This window comes from Rhinolophus sinicus, chromosome 17 (assembly GCF_057876585.1).
Source record: "Rhinolophus sinicus isolate RSI-liver-muscle chromosome 17, RSI-T2T, whole genome shotgun sequence".
Lineage (NCBI taxonomy): Eukaryota > Metazoa > Chordata > Mammalia > Chiroptera > Rhinolophidae > Rhinolophus > Rhinolophus sinicus.
The window spans coordinates 68,931,133-68,952,292 of record NC_142517.1 but is presented as its reverse complement, the minus strand read 5'-3'; the positions used below and the strand labels follow the sequence as shown (position 1 = coordinate 68,952,292).

Below are 21,160 nucleotides of genomic sequence, written 5' to 3'. Positions count from 1 at the left end.
CTGGTACTCTATCTAGGACTGGTAAGTTGGGATGACTTAGTAACTGTTTTGTTTTCCCTTTTTGGTCCCAGAAATCTGCTGCTGCATTTTAATGATGAGAAGGCTGAGGAATGACCCAAAGATGGTAATTTTGTTTTGGTCAAAGGCTCATACATAAACATATAAATGAAAAGCAAAAGGACATGTAAATTGTAGAAAGGGGGAAAAACTGCTTAGCATTTCTCCTTGTCAGAAAGAGAATTCTTTGGTGGCACAGAATATAATTTTAGAGCCAGAAGGAATGTTACAGATCATCTACCCAACCTCCTCCTTTTATAGAAGCAGAACCCAAGCCCAGAGAGAGTGCAACAAACCCAAGCTCCCCCAGGAAATGAAAGCCGAGGCTGGACAGGAGTATAGGTTTCCTTTGTCAGCCCTAGCCCCTCTGTACGTCTCTATCTTTTGTTCTGCCTCTATGCAGCGTCAGTACTCTACAGCAGCTCCTCTGTCGTATCCTAGGTGCTTGTGATACTTAATGTGATGTGTCAACTTGACTGGATAGGGGTGCACAGATAGCTGGCAGACATTTGAGGGTGTTCCTGGAAGAGATTAGCATTTGCATCAGCAGACTGAGTAAAGAAGATAGTCGTCACCCATGCAGTAGGCTTTGTCAAATCTCTTGAGGGACTGAACAGAATAAGAAGGAAGAGGGAGGACGAAGTTGCTCTCTTGCTTGGATCGGGACATCCGCTTCCTCCCGTCCCTGGGCATCAGTCCCTGGGCATCAGTGCTCCTGGTTCTTGGGCCTTAGAACTCGGATTGGAATTTGCACCATTGGCTCCCCTGGTTCTCAAGACTTTGGGTTTAAACTAGAACTACATGACCAGCTTCTCTGGGCCTCCAGCTTGCAAACAGCAGATCAGACTGTTGGACTTCTTGGCCTCCATAATTGTGTGAGCCAATAATTCCTGTAATCTTTCTTTCTTTCTTTCTTTCTTTCTTTCTTTCTTTCTTTCTTTCTTTCTTTCTTTCTTTCTTTCTTTCTTCCTTCCTTCCTTCCTTCCTTCCTTCCTTCCTTCCTTCCTTCCTTCCTTCCTTTCTTTCTTTCTTTCTTTCTCTTTTTCATTCTCTCTCTGTCTCTGTCTCTCTGTCTCTCTCTCTGTCTCTCTCTCTCTCTCTGTCTCTCTCTGTCTCTCTCTCTCTCTCTCTCTTTCTCCCTCCCTCCCTCTCCTCTTCTCTTTTCTTTCTTTCCTCTCTCTCCCCCGACAGACATTATTTTACTGCTCTGGCAGAGACTATAGCCTTCCCAGCTGCTGGGATAATAGTGACTCTTGACCACAGAGGTCATTCTGTCTGTAGATACGTTTTTATAGGAGGCTACATTGACCTCATTATGACTGTGGATATTAAGAGAGTTAGCAAAGATGTCTCAAGTCCAGTTCAGAAAGATCATGTAGATCAAGCCCTTTTCAAGGCCTTCTGCCGTTTATAATCCCCTCTCTGGCTTATGTCCGTCCCCTGGTTATAACAGGCCCTACTGCTTTTTATGGGTTGCTGGTTTGTATCAGGAGAGGGAAAGGGGTGAGTAATGATGTCCATCTTCCAGGGCCCCATCAGTGATCCTATCTTTTCCCAGGGGTCCTGGGTAGTTTATGGCATTCCATCCCACCAAGCAGGACATAAAAACTAACATCTTGATCAGAGACTTCCTATAACTTAGCACCAGGGGTATTGCTCAGTCTTATATATCCTCTCCGTCCTAATTCTCTCCAATACCTCGTATTCACTCATACATCCAGTCAAAAAACTTTACCTACTTCCAGCTAAGTGTCAGGCACTCTCAACATGTGGGATCCAATGACAAACACCCCCCAGAGAACACCTGCCTTCTTGGGACTTACAGACCAGGAGCAAACTCCAAAAATTATACATATTCTACGGAGTTAGAAAGCTTCACTTTGCTCATGTAATCTATCAACATATCCCAACCACAAAAGCAGACTATTAAGCTGTCCTAAGAGATGACAGAATGTGGAAAATCACTAGATGACAATATCTGTAGATGAAGAAAATCAAAATGTTAAGAGTTTGTTACTATTCATTATCAAAGGACTAGGATTGCAGGCCGAAATAGTGAGCTGAGTTTGCCTCTTATCTGGCTGCCTGGATCAGCTCACACTAATTCGGTTTGAGTGGTCGTCACGTTAAGGCTCCCAACAAATCTATAATATACTAATTCCACCTTTGCTCCCTTGCTTTACCTCCCTAAGAGCAAACCCTGCCCTTATCTCCTCTCTCCTTCCTCTCAGTCTCCTAGACAGCTTTGCCTTTATGATTTCAAAAGTGGGAAAAATCATCTAAGGGAACAATAACATGTTTCTTTCACAGAGCACTTCTCCTTTCTCACCTTTCCTTTCTCCCCAAGTGTATGAGGACAGAGCCGTCCTTGGCTTAAAAAATTCAGTGCTCAGAGTTCCTGGCTCAAAATCATCCCTAAACACAGTTTATTTCTACTCAGTTTCATACTCAAAAAGTCCACCCTTCATATTTTCAGGCAACACATCTATGATTAAGCACAAGAGGCCGATATTTGTTTATAGATAGATAAATCATGCTTTCCAATTTATATTTTCTTACACATGATTCGCCCACCCCCTGCCAGCAACTCTGTAAAGTAGACAGGCCAGAGATCATTGCCCTCATGTTACTCCCAAGGAAGCGGAGGCATAGAGATTTAGTCCTGAGAGTATGCCAGCTGAAGAAGGGGGACAGTCAGGAAATGGAAATCCCAGCTGTCAGGGTTACAGGCACGTACAGCCAATCCCCTGCAGAAGCGCTTTCTTCACTGGGCTCCAACCACGGACTTCCTTGGAGGCAGGTGGTAGGTGAGTTTGCCTAGAACAACAAAGACTTGCATGAACAGAAGTATTTCGGTTCAACAAAAGCAGAGTCTGGGAGAGAAGCCCAGGGGGTTCTCCGTGGATCCTGGCAGGAGGGAGAAAAGCAACCAGAGGGGAAAAGGACAGGAGGGAAGTGGGAGGGGAAGGAGAATAAGCGACAGAGAGGGGAAAACGTGTGAAATAATTCGCCCCTAATTTGTCTTTATGAAGTTTTGATATGTGAAAATGCCTACTTGAAAATGAGATAAATAAAGAAGTAATTATTTGCATTACAAATTAACCCTCCACTTCAAAAGAGTATTTACCACAGGTGTGATTCTGTGATATGAGACTTGAGAAAGGAATATGGCTTGGGGGAGGTGGGAGATTTAAATAATAAAATCCTGATGATGCTAGAATAGGAAATAATCCCCTCATAATGGGGGAGACAACTAAAGAAGGAGGTGTTTGTGCGGGGAGCCCTCTGCAGAGCTCAAGTTTTTAAAAGGACATGAACAAAAGACAGAGTGAGGGGATTATAGATATGCTTGAACACAAAAGACTGTCATGAACCTGCAAGAACAGAACAAAGGAGGCTAAAGTCAAGAATAAACCCTCGCTTTAGAAGAGTGCTAAAGGCTGTCATAAGGAAAGCTTTTCTTTCCTTGGGGTAAGGTGAAGCACAAATATGAGTGACTTGCTTTTTGAGTAAGTATGATGTAATGTTAACAGAAGTAGTTCTTACTTTTTCTATTGCTTATCTTGCTTCTATCTTCTGCACTGTGCAAAAAGATGGAGAAAACTGTATTTCTCGTAGAGAGACAGTGTGGAAGGAGTATGTTAATATTAACCCACTTGGGCAAGAAATGGAGATTCTCAGGATCCAGGCATCAAAGACAAGAGCCCTCAGGCCAACATTTTGGTGAAAGGTGGTGAGGACAACACATAGGAGAGAGACAAAACCAGGAAGATGGTGATCTGCCCCTCCTCCCCTCCCCGTTCTGCTCAGATCTTGGGTAAATTCCACTAAAACTGATTAATTCCTTAGTGTGAATGGATTTCTTATGGAAATAAAAGATGGACTCAGCTTGGCTCCCTAGGGGGCCTGGGGAAAATGAAAATCAACTTTCAGATGCAGGAGCCCAGAGGAAAGGGACACCAGGATACACCACCTTCAATTTTGAAAGGAGATGAAGTGAGAATTGAAGTCCCACATAAGTGAGAAAGTAAGAACACATGTAGATTTTTAAGTTTCTAGAGTTAGAGAAATTAAATGGCAGGAACTTGAAATAATGTGCCAGGCAGAGGGGTTCTCAGAGCCTCTATCAAAAATCCATCTGGGGATTACAACAAATGGGAGAGGTGACTAGAGGCTGAAGCCTTTCACAAAAAGAAACAGATCAGATTCTAACAACTATGGATCAGTAAACCTCGGCATCCATTCTGCTGCAAATGGTCAGTCTAAAGCTAAGTCGATTCTGGTGTTCCATTCCCCTTGCCAGGATGAATTTTGGAGTGCTACAGTGTCTTAATCCTGGTTAATAAGACACAAAAGGAAGTCTGCTGGGGGTAACAGGCAAAGAAATAAATGAGGAGAAGAGTGGTTCTGCTGTTGCTGTTGGACATTTTTGTATTAAGTTAGGGCTCCTGGAACTGCTCCATTATTACCCTGTACTCATGGAGGTAGAGGTGGGGAAATAGCTTGAAATCAAGGCCAATACTCTTGAGGTTAGCAGAGAGGTGAGCTGGAAAGAGCTTAAATCCATGACAACATTGCTAAACCGCTGAATCTGCCAGCCTGAAATTCATACTTTCTATAGATTTCTTCATAAGTGATAATAATAATCTTTCTTATCATTTAAGGCAGTTTGAGTCAGGGTTTTATGACATTTGAGGCAAAGAAATCCTAACTGATAGAATGGCATAAATTCAACAAAACACTTCACAGATATTTTCATAGAGTCTTTGATAGGAAAGTGTTTTGTGGGCCAGATAATAATAACTATAAGTATAAATGTTGGATAAACATTTTGGATATTATGTTGGATAAAGAGTGGTGAAAAATTGTGTAAGTCCTACAAATATTTTCTGCCTATGAGAATTGAAGCCTCAATGTTTTATCAATAATATGACAACATTTTCTCTGATGTCTTATTGCATTTTAAGATAACTCAAATCTCAAAGAAAGTTTGATACAGAAGATAGAATTAAAATTCAAAGTGACTTCACAGGCTGGAATGCTAGGATGAAACCAACAAATTGAACAGATGCCAAATATGGGATCGAGCAGTGACTCCGAAAATCTACTGCAGAAGTTCAAGATGAGTGGGACTTGGTTTTAGTAGAACTGTACTGGGAAACACCTGGGAACTTGGAGCACGTGTAGTGGATGCTACTGTCTGCTGCCTCAGAACTGAGGCAATATTACCCCCATCTGGGGAGTGTATTGTTGGCCAATGGCCAACGGTTCTCAGCTGAGTTCCTGGCCAGGAATTGTCCTCAGATGAAGAGAGCGACACTCCCCACAACCCCCAAGTTGGACCTCCTCCTTGAAGATAGCTGCTTTTAATATTGATCAGTATGGATATATAAAGACCTGATCCATGTGCCTAAGGGCAAAACAAGTCTGAAGGGCCATCCCAGATTCCGAGAACCCAGTGGGATCTGCTGAAGTTCCTTACAACTCAATCAGAGTGACACTGGTCAGATGGTCCAAAATTCATCTGACCAGTGGAGCCTATGATACAGGAAATATCATCGATAGGAAAAATGCTCTGTAGATTTTATGGCAAGCCTCAATAAGAAAACCCAAATAGACTTCTAGGATTCAGAAGTGAGACAAGCTGTCTGCAGCAGAGAACTGCATACCTTGCTATAACTAGGTCCTGGTGTGCTCCTGGTTCTCGGTAGAAACAGAGCACCTGACCATGGGATACCAAGTGTCCATGCAGCAGAACTTCCCATCATAAGGTCTGTCAGACACCCAATAACAATCATCAGGTAAAAAGTTGTACATCGGGAATCAGGCATGAGCAGAGCCAGAGAGCACAAATAAGTTGCACAGTAGTGTAACCCAGACTTCTGTGTCATCCACCAGTTTTGTCCTGATGCCTTTCCTTAGCTCATATTTATGGGTACATGGGATGAAGGGAAAAGGCGTGTCTCTGAAAGATAGGGATGAGGGGAATTCTTCCTAATGGACAAAAAGACTCCGGCAGTATGCCTGTCAAGGGAATACTTCGAGGTAAGAATATATATCACACATGGGCAGTGGTGAATGGCTTGGCCAGTTGACTCTACAGAAGCTAGGAAACAGAATGTCTTGACTAGTTGATGTCAGCCAACTTCTGTCAGTGCTGGCATAACAAGCGCTTGAATGGACTAGCAAGTGAGTCCATCTTAGCAAGGGTAATAGACCTTGGTCATCAGGAGAAGGTAGTTCTGCTCTTACATAATGGAGACAGAAAAAAATACTCCCTTGCCCAATTTTGATGGTAATGGGCAGATACAATAACCATGGCCTGAGAAATGGTGGCAAGGATGGAGGCTATGCTATGGCCCCAAAATGTGGCCTCCTGCTTACTAAGTGTGATCCAATTACTGCCATTTAAATATCTAGCCTGCCAGCAACAGACACCAGCATTGAGTTCCCAAGATGGCTCCAACTCTTGAACAGATCAGCCAACTTCTGAATGTGCAAGTTTATTACAAGGGACCCTTCCATCTTGTGACTCGTCTTGATAGGAATTGACTGGAATTGACACACATTTCAGTACGGACTTACTTTTCCTACTCATACCACTTCAGCCAGATAGTGCTTATGCAGCCTTCGAGTCATTGGAATAGAATCCCGCCAAACATTGCACCAGACCAAGGTAATTGCTTATATCCATAACGGTATAGTCCTGTGCACATGAACTTGAGATCCAGTGCTTCTGTCACATATTACACCTCCCAGAAGCTACCAGCCTGAAGTCATGTTCAGCAGCTTGTTGGATGCATGATGTAGGCATCAGCTTGGAGATGATACCTTCTGATGACGGGGCAGCAGCCTTCAGACACAGTATACACTGTACGTCAACGACCATCACATGTTGCTGACCCACCCAGTAGAACACATGCATCTGGGAAACAAGTGCAAGTCGAAGTTCTCCCGCTTGACATTACTCTCCTTGACCCACTTGAGGAATTTTGTACTTCTTGTCGCTGCAAGTCCGGACGCTGCAGGTTTAGAAGTCCTTGTTTGTTTGTTCAAATCACTTTGTCGAGGCATACTTTTCATAGCATATAATTCACTTACTTCAAGTGAATAATTCAATGATTTTTTAGTAAGTTTACCAGTTGTACAACCATCACAATAAAGTTCTAAAACCATTTTATCATCCCAATAAGATCCTCATGCCCATTTACTGTTAATCCCCATTCGCACTCGCCTGCCCTAGGCAACCTCTCATCTCTCTCTATTTCTTCAGATTTGCCTTTTCTGGATATTTCATGTAAGTCGAATCGTGCAATATATATAGTCTTGTGGCTTGCTTCTTTTACTTAGTGTAATGTTTCCAAGATTTGTCCATGCCATAGCATGTATCACTAGTTTGTTACTTTGCATTATTGAATAGTATTTTGTTGTAGGGATACACCGCATTTTGTCCATCCATTCACCAACTGATCGGTATGTAGGTTGTTTCCACCTGTTGGCTGGAATAATGAATAATGCTGCAAAGAATAGTAGTGTGCAAGTCTTTGTGTGGATATTTGTTTTCATTTCTGTTGGGCAGATGCCCAGGAGCACAATCACTGGCTGATATGGTACATTTATGTTTAACTTTTTAAGAGGCTGACAAACTGTTTTCCAAAGTGGCAGCATCGTTTTACGTTCCTATCAGCAATGTATGAGGATTCCCATTTCTCTGCATCCTCTCCAATATTTGTTGTTATTGTCTGTACTGTTTATTATTGTCTAATTACTAATGATGCTGAGCACCTTTTTTATGCATACAAGTAATTTTGTATCTTCTATAATAAAATATCCATTAAAATACTTTGCCATATTTTTTGGATTGGGTTGTTTGTCTTCTTATTATTGAGTTGTAAGAGTTCTTTGTATATTCTGGATACAAGTTCTTATTAGTTATGTGTTCTGCAAATATTTTGCAAACCACTCTGTTGTTTCTAAATGGTGTCTTTTGAATTGCAAAGTTCTGAATTTTCATAAGGTTCGATTTATCACTTTTTTCTTTTTTACAGTGTTTGAAGTGTCATATCTAATAAATCTTTAACCTAAGGTCTCAAGATTTTCACCTACGTTTTCTTTTACAAGTGTTATTTGTTAGCACTTACATTTAATTCTGTGATCCATTTTGAGTTAATTTTTGGATATGGTGTGAGGTATGAGCCTAAATTCATGTTTTGGCATACGAATATCCAATTTTCCTAGCACCATTTGTTTAAAAGGTTGCCTTTGTTGAAAATCAATTGACCATGAATGTAAGAATTTGTTTTTAGACTTTTAATTCTGTTCTATTAATCTGTATATCTATTTATGTCAATACCATATTATCTTGACAACTGTAACTTTATAGTAAGTTTCAGGTTGGGAAGTAAACATTCTCCAACTTTGTTCTTCTTTATAAAAATTATCTTGGCTATTCTGGATCTTTTGCATTTTTATATAAATTTTACAATCTGCTTATAACTTTCTGGAAAAAATAGTCTTTTGAACTTTTGAGAGAGATTGCATTAAATATATATATATATATATATATATATATATATATATATATATATATTAATTTGGAGAGAATTGTCATCTTAACAGTATTGAGTCTTTCAATTCAAGAATATGGAAACTTTGAGTCCTTGTTCTTTTTCTAAAAAAAATGTATTAAGGTAAAATTCACATAACATAAAATTAACCATTTTAAGTGACATTTAGTACCTCTGTCTATTGTGCAACCACTACCTCTATCTATTTCCAAAACATTTTCTTTCATCACCCTGAAGAAAATTGTGTACCCATTAAGCAGTTATTCCCCATTCTCTCTCTTCCCACCCTTGGAAACCACCAATCTTCTTTTTTTGTCTCTATGGGTTTACCTATTCTGGATGTTTCATATAAATGAAATCATACATATGTGACCTTTTGTGTCTGGCTTCTTGCATTTAGCATGTTTTCAAGGTTCATCTACATTATAGCATGTACTAGTATTTCATTTCTTTTTATGGCTGAAATATATATATATATATATATATATATATATATATATATATATGTATGTATGTATGTATATATATATATATGCTGAAGTTTGTTTATCCATTCATCTATTGATGTGCATTTGGATTCTTTCCGAACTTGTGGCCATTATGAATAGTGCTGCTATGTAATTTTCTATGCAAATGTTTGTTTAAGTACTTGTTTTCTATTCTTTGGGGTATATACCTAAGAGTATAATTGCTGGGTCATATAGTAATGCTATGTTTAATTTTGTGAGATAAAGGTCCTTCTTCTTAAAGGAAGACTGTATCCACTAGGGGATAAGAATCCCATTTAGCTTTAAGTTGTGGCCTCCACCTAGTCATTTGGACCTCCTTGTGCCAGGAGACCAATAGGCAAGTGATGGAGCATCCTGGCAAGGATAATTAAATATTGATCATCAGAAGAAGTTAGGGATGCTGTTATACAATGGGGATAGGGAAGAATATATTTGGTACCGGGATGATCCACTGAGGTGTCACTTTGTATTCCCTTGTTTAATTTTGATGGTACATAGATAAGGGCAGCAGCCATGACCTGAGAAACCACTGTGTCCTTCAGGGTCACTCTATCAGGTAAACCACCCAGACCAGTAGAGTGCTAATCAATAGCGAGAAGAATCTAGAATAGATAATAGAATGATGAGAATTACTTTGACCTTGAGACCAGTTGCTGTGGCAAAGATTATAGTCCATGCCTCTACCTTTCCACAGGAAGAGAGACCACCTAGATTCCTGATGAAGCTGTTTCTAGAATTTAATTTATGAAGGAAGTGGAGCCAAACAGAATAAAAGGTAAAATATAGTGGTCCACCATGTACGCTGTGGTGTGCCACTCAGATCCCCACTTCAGGATTCAGGACTTCGTTCTCTCAGTTGCTTAGGAATGATGACAGCTCAAAGTTTTCAACTGAAGAGAACCTCCTTGCCAAGGTCATGCCTCCTTCCCAGAGGTAACCCGCATCCAATTACAGGCTGGGTCATAAAGGACCAGAAATTGCCATAGAATCAGCTGAGTTTTTGTGTGTGACTGTATTCCAGTTCAACTCCTTCCTCTGCTGAATCCTACTTCCTTCACATATAGGTGTTGATCCCTAAGGCATATTCTATTAAATTTATCCATTAAGCATGCAAATCTCCTTCTTAGACTTTCAGTATGAGCCTGGATCATTAAAAATCAAATATTCCAGTCATGCAGAATAATGAATCCATGGCCCTTCGAACTGCTTCAAACTCCTTAAACAACATGTAGAAGATTGTATTCTATTTGGGGCCTCATATTTTAAGAGAAACACTAATAACATGGCTATATCCAGTAAAAAGCAACCAAGATGGAGAGTGTAAGAAAATATTACTTATAGTAGAGATATAGGGATTGAAACGTTGGAAAACTTTCTTCATCCCACAAAGGCTGTTATTGGGAATATGGAATAGAGGTTTCTGTACTAAAGGAGAGAATAGGGACCAAAAGGTGAATTTTATAAGAAAGCAGATTTTGGCTTAAAGGAGGGAGGAATTTTTTAAAAGACAACCTGTCATGCGTCTTGGGAAGAAGTGAGCCAGCTCCTTCATACAGCTAGGTGACCATGGGTCAGAGATAGTAGAGAGAATTTCTGCAATAACTAGGGGATTGGGCTAACGTCCCTGTCAACTCTCAAATCCCATGATTATAAGTTGTGATAAATTGCAAACTTTTTAAGGGTCTTTAATATGGAATCTTATGGAATCTGCTCAGAGCATAATGTAAGACTCAAATATATCAGTTTTTCTTACAGGGAAAAACACTCTTCCACCTTAGTTAGTCTGGAGTGGTGCTACATGGAGTAAGAGAACTACATAATAGTCCCTCTAAACTTTCCTCAGTCCCAACAAATTTGCTGTTGAATTTCCCCACCCCCTTTTTTAAGACACAAAGAAGCAACTAAGGATTATCTTTGAACAGTTTTGACTTTTATTAATGAGCATGTTTATAGGTTTTTAGGGCTCAAAAGATGATTTATATCCTTCTAGAATTATTGCTAGCTTGTTTATCATAGGTTAGGAATCCAGATCACTTTTACTCATAAGAGAGTTGAGCTCCAGGAAGTTTGCAGACTTGACTCAGGCCACTAAAGGGACAATACGCCAAGGCTGAAATCTAACCTCTTATATTCTAAATGACATTGCTTTTGTATATTTTCCCAAGTCACCCAACTTCCAAGTCCTCTTCTTTCAGACCACTCATCATATTTTATGGATTGATTTGTGTCCCCCCCAACATATATGTGAAAGTTCTAACCCCTGGAAATGTGATCTTATTTTGAAATAGTGTCTTTGGAATAGGGTGGCACCTAATCCAATGATTTATAAGAACAGGGAAATTTGGATACAGACACGTGGGAGAACACCATGCGAAGAGAGGCAGATATTGAGAGTTATGTTACCACAAGCTACGGAACACCGAGAATTACCACCAGAAGCTAGGAAGAGGCAAGGAAGGATCTTCACCTACAGTTTTCAGAGAAAGCATGGGCCAGCCAACACCTTGATTTTGTACTTCTAGCTTCCAGAACTGTGAGACAATAAGTTTTTGTTGTTTCAAACCACTCAGTTGGTGGTAATTTATTACATCAGCTCTAGGAACTGAACGCACTATATACAATGGATTTCTCTCAGGCAGGAAGAGATGGAGTGATAGGAAAGGGTGTTAGACTCAGACATTATGAAAAACACAATGGAAAGTCTTGAAGAATAGATGTGTTCTGCTCCTCATTCCCTGGCCAGATGAGGAACAGAGACCATAAGATCACCTTTAGCAAGCATCTGCCATCAGCCTGGTGTTAGATCATGCCATACTTGGCTGTATGAGCAGGGAAAGGGTACCCTATTAGGGACTATCCATTTGCCTAACAATCTAACTACAAATTCAGCCAAGGATCCTGGGCACTTTTAGGGCATAAGAGACAAGAGAAAAATTCGATTTCATGTGATAGGCTGAATAGACTGTGCCTAATAACTTGAGACAACTAGAGAATCAACAAAAAGAAGGGAAGGTGGACTGTGAACCAGAAAGGTATAATAGAAACAGCTGCTTAGGGGGAAAATAATAATAATAACATCAATTATAAAAATAATCTCTTACATTTGTTTGAGCTTTATAGTTGAGAAAACATTTCTAATACATGATATTATCTAATCTTCAAATGGTTTAGTGAGGAATGCTAGGCTCTCAGGTCCCCCGTTTTACTAATGAGGAAGTTGAGGTTCATCAAAGTTAAACACTTGCTCAAGGTCACTTGTCTGTGCTAGCACTAGAACTCCAACCCTTGACTTATTTCTGTCCATTATCTTTCCTGTCAGGAGGTTCATCAGCCCAGCTCCCTCTCCGGGACACGTCCAACCTTAGAGACCTACGACTACCTCTCTTCTCCTCCCCGTGCTCAGCAGACTCCGCACAGAGCAGGGACTTGATGCTGAATGATGGAGACTGGGTGATTAATTGAGGTGAGTGTGGGTGGGGCAAGAGGTCCCTGGTCTTATGCTTGGCACAGACTCCCGGTTTCCACCTCTGCCAGTGTGTATTACAGAGCCGAGCCGACGCCAGCATCACCCTCTGTGTCAGGAGGTAGTCATGGAAACTCACTCCCTTCCTCATGAGGAGAGAATTAGGTAGAAAGGAAGAATCAAGTTAATTGCCTGTCATCCCCTCGCTGCTCTCTGTGTGTTGATTCAAATTAAGCTTCTTCAGTTTCCTGATGTCAGCAGATACCAAATGACCAGAGCACAGGCCTGGGAATCAGGACCTCCAGTAAATAGCCAGCTCTGCATGAGTCCCCGAAGCTTTCTGCCTCTCTGCTTAGTTCTGACCCATGAATTCAGGAAAGTAAATCTCTTTGTCTGACCTCCCTTGATTTCTGACCCAAACTCTCTGCACTGCCTTAATTTTGACCGTTTATGACTCAACTAGCCATTCCCCCTCTATAGAGAAAAGAACAAAGAATTCAAATTGAATTCTGCAGTTGTTGAAATTCACTGTCGCTCAGAGAGAAGTAGTTAAGTAAATCGATGATGAATGTTCTGTGATGTGTGTTGCCCACATGGAGGGAAGTAGAGACAAGATCTAGAGATCTTCTGTGAGAGGCGTCGCCACCAGTTCAGCTGGCACCTGAGCAGAGCTGAAGGAGATCTCCAAAGATGAAGCCCTTTCCTTTCCTGTCCTACCCTAGGGTCCTTTCTCTATGGCCAGATAGAATTATTTGAGATTCCTTGCAAGTTCCTTGCTTGTTTTATCTTTAGCTCTTCCAGTTTCCTCAGCCTGGAACACCCTTCCTACTTTTTAATTATTTCTCAACTATGACAATGTTTCTCTGGAAAGCCTTCTCAAGGCTAAATATGGGACTGCAAAACGTCATGACTTCCTTTTACTACAGACAACAATTGTGCCATCACATGAATTCTACCTCCCCACTAGACTACAAGCTTCTGGGACAAAGACTGTGTTCCTTTTTTTTTTTTTTAATTTTTTTATTAGTTTCAGGTGTACAAAACAATGTAATAGACATTTATCATTTATATCCCTCACAAAGTGATAACCCCCCTCCCCCAATCTACTACCCCTCTGACATCACACACAGCCACTACATTTCCACTGTCTCTATTCCTAATGCTGTACTCCGCTTCTTGTAACTATATATATGTGTATAAAATTATAGTTGACACTCATTAGTATTCAACTTCAGCTTCAGGTGTACACTGCAGTGATCAGGCATCTACATCATCCCTGACGTGGTCTCCCTAATAAGACAAGTGCCCATCTGACACCCTACAAAATCTTTACAACATTATTGATTACATTCCCCAAACTGACTTTCATATCCCCGTGGCAATCTTGTGGTTACCGATTGTGCTTTCTAATCCCCTCACCTTTCCGCTTATCCCCACCCCTCCTCCCATCTAACAACCCTCAGTTTTTCCTCTGTAAGACTGTCTTCCTTGATCATATTTCCCAGCACCAAGCACAGTGCCTGGCACGTAGAAGATGATTGATCAACATTTCTTGAATAAGTGATTGAAATAGTAAGTGAGTAATAAATGGAGTTTTGGAGGATGGTGTCTTGGAAGAAGAAAATATTTGGTTAAGGTCTACAGTTGAATGCTGGTTGTAATCGACTTGGATTTCTGTACTATTTGCATTTCACCCAAATGGCAGCTATGAGGCTTCCTTGGGCTCTAGACCTGATTTGCCTCAAACCTCTGCTCTGCTTCACTAAGGCCAGTATCTCTCCTGGGATTTTTGGCCATTCTGGCTCTGGAAGTAGCAAGCCCTGTGGTTAAGTGTGCTGGTTCACGGCAGAAACTGCAGAAGTAGAGGAGGTAGAATGCAGAATCCTAGGACAAAGAGGTTGAAGTGAGGGCTTGGACGATGTTTGCAATTCCCCGGGGAGGCTCTTCCTGGATCACAAGGGAATTCTGGGAAGGAGATGTTGTCTCCTAATAGACAATGTCTAGGGAAAAAGTGCCTCTCAGTTTAATGGTAGAGATAAAAATATGACTTTTTTCTTATATCTGTCTGCTGTTTATAGTTTTTACGGGGTTCTCTGGAAAGAGCACTGAGCTAGTATTCAGATTTGAATGCTTGTGTGTCATTAACCAACGTGAGACAACAGTTATAGGCCTCAGTTTCCTTTTCTGTAAATGAAAGAGTGGGTAAAACCAAATACTCTCTAAGGACTGTTTCATGATTCTGTAAAAGTAGATTATGGATTTCCCATGTGACCATTTCAGAAATTGAACGTGGCAGGAGAGGGGGCATAAAGCCTTGGACTGGGTTCTTAGGAAAGCCTGGGGTGGAGGTGGGCCGTGTAGAGTCAGGCTTTCCCAGGGGATCTTTGTTTCATCTTTTTCTTCCCATTTTTTTCCTCCTCACCCCTTTGCCTTTCTGGTGGGAGGCAGTGTGCCATAGTGGTTATTTGCATGGACTTGGGAGTCATATAGAGGAAGTACATTTGAATCCCAGCTCTGCCACTTACTGCGTGTGACCTGGGACAAATTTCGTAACCTCCCACTGCCTCAGTTTCCTCATCTACAAACAGAGTTTATCTTCCTAAGGTTATCATTAGGGTTGAATGACTTGAGGTAAAGAAAGAATACAGAATACTTGCTTCTGTATTCACAAACATCTTAATACTGATGCTGTTTATGTTCCTATCCTAGAGCTCAGATTTTGACATGGAATTCTATGATCTTTGACCTGTTTGCAGTTGTCCCACCTATTTGCCATTGATTTTACATGGAAAAAACTAGGAATCATGTCACGTACTTTTACTTCTTCAGGTATTTAATTGTCTCAGCCCCCAGTTCTGCTTGTGCCATAAACCTATTGAACTAGTTGGTACAAGGTAGAAGAACTAGTGGACAGACCGAATTTCCCACTGAGTTAAAATGATAAATATTGTGATAGGCAATAACATTTTTTAAATGGTGCATATAAAACATTCAGGAGTAAAGGTAACCACCTCACTGAGGGTATATATTTTCTTCTATATTCTTAAGGGTTAGAGGAATAAAGATGGGGCAAGGAAAGCGTTAGATTCCTTGTAAGTTCTTAAGCACTTTTAGTTTTAACAGCATTGTAGCAGGTATCTGTCATGCCTATGCACTAACAGCTCTTAACAGTAAATTTATTGAAGTTCAGGATGACAAGGTCTCATAAAGTATCCATAAATTGTACCCTGATTCTGTAATCAATATGAAATAGCTTCTGTAGGTGAAAAGGTAAATGGTGAGACTATTCAGGTTTCTTCTAAATGCAATTTTGAATGACGTTTACACATTACTTCTGTATACCTTTCCTCTCCGTTGTTGGAGTGGGGATGTTTAGGATCTGCCCTAGGGCTGTCCATGGGACGGCTTTGGGGAGCTGCCTTGCCTGGTACCCTCAGCTGTGAGATCCTTTGGCTGACTCCCTACCAGCCTTCGACAAGGAAATGGGCAAACACAGGAGCAGGTGGTAACCTCCTTGAGGGCAGGATCTGTCTTATTCATTGTCATATGAGTATATCCAGACCTTGGGAGGTGACGGCACTTTGCAGACACTAAATACTCAATAAGTTTCAGGGTCTGAAAGTATTGGTCTCGGGTCTGTGTTAAGCAGGAGATGGAGATGCCTGGGTAGGAAAAGCTTACAGTGTTATGAAAAGCTTACTGAAGGCATGTTCTGAACCACAAGGTTCAACACTGATGCTACAGTGGGTATTGTTCCTTTTTCATTTAGCATCCGCATCTTGAATTACTCTGGAGTTGAGACTCTGAGAGTTAGGGGATGGAATCAAGGGCTTTCTCAGCTAGAGCTAAAATACAGGGGTAGCAAAGTTTGAAATGAAGCCCAGGTCCCAATGTGGGACAATTGTCTCCTTCAGGGTGAGGAATCACCAAATGTAGCCAGTCAGAGTCTATGGAGAAGCGGAAGCACTGGCCTTGCCATTATATTTCAGGATACAGTGAATGAAACGAGTGACCAAAAGGGAGTGGGTCCCCAAAAGTGCAAGGTTAGCTTGGCAGTTGATTAGAGGTTTGAAGGAAGAGAGATGGGCTGTTCTGCAAGATGGTTTACTGGCTGAGATTTCAAGGATCCTTGGCAAGTTGAGAATTATGAGATCTGTTCATTTTTCCTTCACTGTAATGAATCATGCCTCCGATGACAATTTTGTGTGTGTGTAGAGTCATGTTTTATCAGCATCTTTCTGAATTATTGCTTATCATTCAGGGTACCCCCAATCCCTTGAAGATTGCCAGGAGAAAGTCAGAGTTTAGCTGGGGAGGTAGAACATTCTGTTTTGGAGGAAGCAGTTGGTTACCCCAGCCACTCAGGGACATCTTGGTTCCAGGAATCTTCTTCCTACCACATGCCAGAGGACACGGCAGTCTTTCTAAGCAAGTCCTGGACAGTGGCCCAGTGGCCTGGCAGATAAAGGTGGGTACAGGAGTGTTCTCTTCTCTCCTTCAGCAAGACAGTATCTTGAGGAAGGCTTTGCGGAACTCAACATTGAAGGTGGTATAGATCACGGGGTTGAGGGCACTGTTCACATAGCCCAGCCACGTTGTGGCTCTGTAGAGCTCTGGGGACACGTGGCATGCTGGACAGTGGGTATTGAGAACGTGGGTCAAAAAGAAGGGCAGCCAGCAGACAATGAAGGTCCCTACGTTGCAAAGGAAGAGAAAAACTGGGTGAGGGCTTTGCTTACTCATTTTGTTATAACATGAAAATGACTCATGCTTGTTTCCTTTTTGCCAGCTACTATGCTGGAAGTTTTACATACCCATTTAATTTTCAAACCAACCCTACGAAGTAGGTGTGATTAGCAACTTTTTTTTTTTTTTTTTGGTGAGAAAACATCAAAATGCTAACGTCTTTAATTCATCTTAGGTCTTTGTTCCTAAATGAATTTTCTAGTTTGATCTTTAGATAGTTCTTTACTAGTCTTTTCTACTTCTCAATTTAAATAAAATATTTACTTAATGTCTAGCCATCAAGACATGATCCTAGGTGCTAATAGGGAAGAAGACCCTAAGACACAATTGCCATAGTTCCTGCTGTTGAGGAAATTACATCTAGAGATTCTCATAAAGTCCCAAGATACAAGAAGGTGAGGTTTGTCAGTGATAATGAACAGGATGAATTGCCTTCACTAACTCTATATGGTACCTGTGATTTAATATTTTTCTTTATTTAAATACATGTTATATTTTTCTACTAAAAAACTAGCTCTGATTTTATACATTATGAAAACTTAGTAAATACAAAAAAGTAGAAAGAAGAAAAATAACCACCCACCACTCAAAGATAATCACTTTTGACAGCTTGGTGAATTAATTTTCAGGTTTCTTTTCTCTGTATTTAAAATAATCTAGATGTTCTCATATCACATGACAATAGTTTTTTTTGCATTGCTATTTTTTCATTTAATATTTTAGACTAGGAAGCATTTATTAAATATCCAAGATGTGCCAGACACTTTTATTTAATCATTGTCTTATTTATTATTTGATTTATTCATTATAACTCCACATTTTAGACAACAAACATGACAGATAAACGTAGCTCATTTAGGTGACTTTTTAACTTTCTCATTTCATACTTTTCAGTCTAGGTCTTGTGATTTCCACCAGTTTATTCACAAACCCTTTTCACTTGTATTATAAACATTTATAAATGTTGCAGTCATTGAATTTCCAATTTCTGTCAAATGTGGTTACCTTAACCCTCTGCCAGCTGCATCAAACTCAACCTAACCCAATTTAATCTAACCTAACGCAACCCAACCCAACCCAACCCAACCCAAACTCACCGAGCACGATGGCCAGCATCTGGGTTGCCTTCTTCTCCCGAAGTGGCACTCCCCGAGGTTGGAAGGGCCCCAGCTTCAGGGATGTCGACAATCGGCCATTACTGAGTTTTCGAACCTCTAAGCTGAGCCTCGGTGCCATGGTGGGGCTGAGGGAGTTCTGAGTCCTCCCCTCCTTTTTCAACTCTCCTTCCCCTTCTTGGAAGCCTGGTGGCCCGAAGGCAGTATCTTGGCAGATGCTATAGTAACGCCTCAGCTCCAGGTGTGCCTGGCCAGGGGAGAGGGGCTGCAGGTGTGACAAGAGAGGGTCCTGACATTTCTGGGGATATTGTTTATCATCTGAATTTTCCTGAAAGGGAAAGAGAATGTAAAGAAGGAACAGGAAAATATCATTGTGTGAAACCCGCAGAGGGTGCATCTGAGAGTGGGGGAACCATGGAAAGTTAAGGTAAATGACATCTACTTCCGACTTTACACTAAAAAGTACCTTCCACATATCCAACATTTGAGAATCACATAACCCCTTGAGGAGGGTAGCATAGGATTATAGCCTGGCCTTTCTGAGTTAGAATAGCTTGGATATACAGAGGACTATGTTAAATGACACCATTGGGATATAAGTGGCAAAATCTGGAATGTGGAAAACTCTTTAAGACAATTTGGTTTCTTTAACAAATAAATTGCTATGACAACAACAACAATAACAACACTTACCAGTTGCAAAATACGGGCCTGGTTTGAATTTTGATTCAAATAAACTAACTGTAAAAAATTTATAATATAATTGAGAAAATTTGCACATTGGATATTTAGTGATATTAGGAAATATAGGGAAATTATTAATTTATTTAGTTTGATGTGGTACTGTGTTTATGTGCTTTATAAAAGAGTTCATATCCTTTAGAGAGTCTTACAGAAATAATTTTGGTTGAAATACTCCGATGTTTGGGATTTGCTTTATAACAATCCATTGGGATCTTGTATGATCTTGAATGTCGGTGGGAATGTAGATGAAACAAAATTGGCCATGCGTTGATAATTAGTGCAGGTGACTGATGGCTACTGAAGGATTTGTTATATTTGTCTTTCTACTTTTTTATTTTTGAAATTTTCCATAATAAAAAGTTAAAAAAATAAAGGAAAATCCAGGATTTTAATCTCAGCTTTTCTGTGTAGTAGACGTATCCTTGGGCAAGTTAAGTAAATGTCCTAAGTCTCATTTATAAAACAGAAAAGAAATTGGGGAAAGTGAGTTTGGGATAAGTAGACTCAGAGTAGAAAACTGAAGATATGTGGGTATTTCTGGTATTTGGGGGGATATGTGTGTGTGCTCAACATCTAAACTTCTTTCCATGTTTGAAGAATCAGACACTGTGTGAATCTGGAGTAGCAGGCAGAACCCTTCAGCTCCCATTACTAAAGACATAGCGGCCAGATGGTCACTCTCCCCCACGTCCCCACTGGGCATCTAGAACTCTGGCACATGGCCCCAGCCCAGGCAATGGGAGATTCTCACCTAAGACCTTGAATTGGAGTTCATGAAGCAGGGAGACCAGAATTCATCTAGCAATGATGGCGGTCACTGTCCAGTGTTTGGTCTTCTAAACAGATTCTTCCTCAGGCATGAACTGCATCTCCTAAAGCCGTGCTTCATCATCCTCACTGAATCTGAGCTACTCGATATCCTTCCAGTAAATTCCTTTTTCTACATAAGTTAGTCAGTGTCAGCAACCAAGAACCCTCACTACTCTCTCCTCAGTTCAAGGAATCACAATTTTTCAGATATATGATACGAGTACATTGTATACACTCAGAAGTATTGTTGAATGAATTAGTGCAAGGAGCCTTCAAGATGATATAGCATTTTTAAACTACTCCACAGAGGTATCCATATGGATTCTAACATAATATATTAAAAAACATTTTTGACTTTTACTCTGATGGGCTTTTCTACTTATTAATGTAAGCAGTTGTATTTTAGCTGAATGAGCATGATTATGTTTATGATTATGCTGGCATCGAGTGATCTTCTAGAAGTGGCAATACTTAACTTCTAATGCATTATTTCTGAAACTGGAGGACTGGGGACAAATTCTTGAGAGCGCTTATGAAATCACAGACATGAGAACTGATCTAGTGCACCGTGTCTCCATTTCACAGGTGTGAAAATTCAGTCCTATAGAAGGAAAGTGATTCTTCCAAGGTTACACATTGGTGTGTGTAATTTTCAGCTCTGCAGATCCTCATCCTACCTCCATGACTAACATGAGAAAACACTGGATTCTTTTGAGTCTGGCCGGCAGAGCTCTGTACTCCCACATGGCAGGACAGAACCTATTTCTCCACCTTCCTGGCAATGCCAGGCTCTTGGTTCTCTAGTAACTCCTTAGTAGTCACCACTTTTTCTCCTTTTGGCCTTGGAGCTTCCTCAGACCTTGGATCTGCTATAGGCAGCTTTAAACCACACACACACACACACACACACACACACACACACACACACACAATCACACACACGTATGTTTTTCATCACTTACAAGCATCTCTAACTGCTACACCAGACTTGTATAAAAAATGGTAAATTAACTGTACAGAGATTGGACAAGGCTCTGAAGCTTTGTTCCTAATATTTACTTGGCTATGGAGTTCATAGAGAGGAATACTGGTCTTATATTTAACACCTACAGGCTCCAGTATACACTCGACTTGCTTGGGGAGGCAGGG

General features: G+C 40.6%; 1 protein-coding gene across 4 annotated transcripts in view; it reads right to left on the bottom strand.

The window, feature by feature from the left end:
* Positions 1 to 13,675: 13,675 nt before the first annotated feature.
* DRD3 (dopamine receptor D3) overlaps positions 13,676 to 21,160 on the bottom strand; it is a 42,021-nt gene continuing 34,536 nt past the window's right edge. For 3 of the 4 annotated variants that reach the window (XM_074331643.2, XM_074331632.2, XM_019734810.3), the window contains 2 exons: positions 18,440 to 18,785; positions 13,676 to 17,290 (listed from right to left, as the gene is read on the bottom strand). In XM_074331643.2, the coding sequence (XP_074187744.2) occupies positions 17,094 to 17,290; positions 18,440 to 18,785 (543 nt within the window). In that variant the 3' untranslated portion in view covers positions 13,676 to 17,093. The remainder of the gene's footprint in view (positions 17,291 to 18,439; positions 18,786 to 21,160) is intronic. The other variant, XM_074331649.2, reaches the window with a different exon arrangement.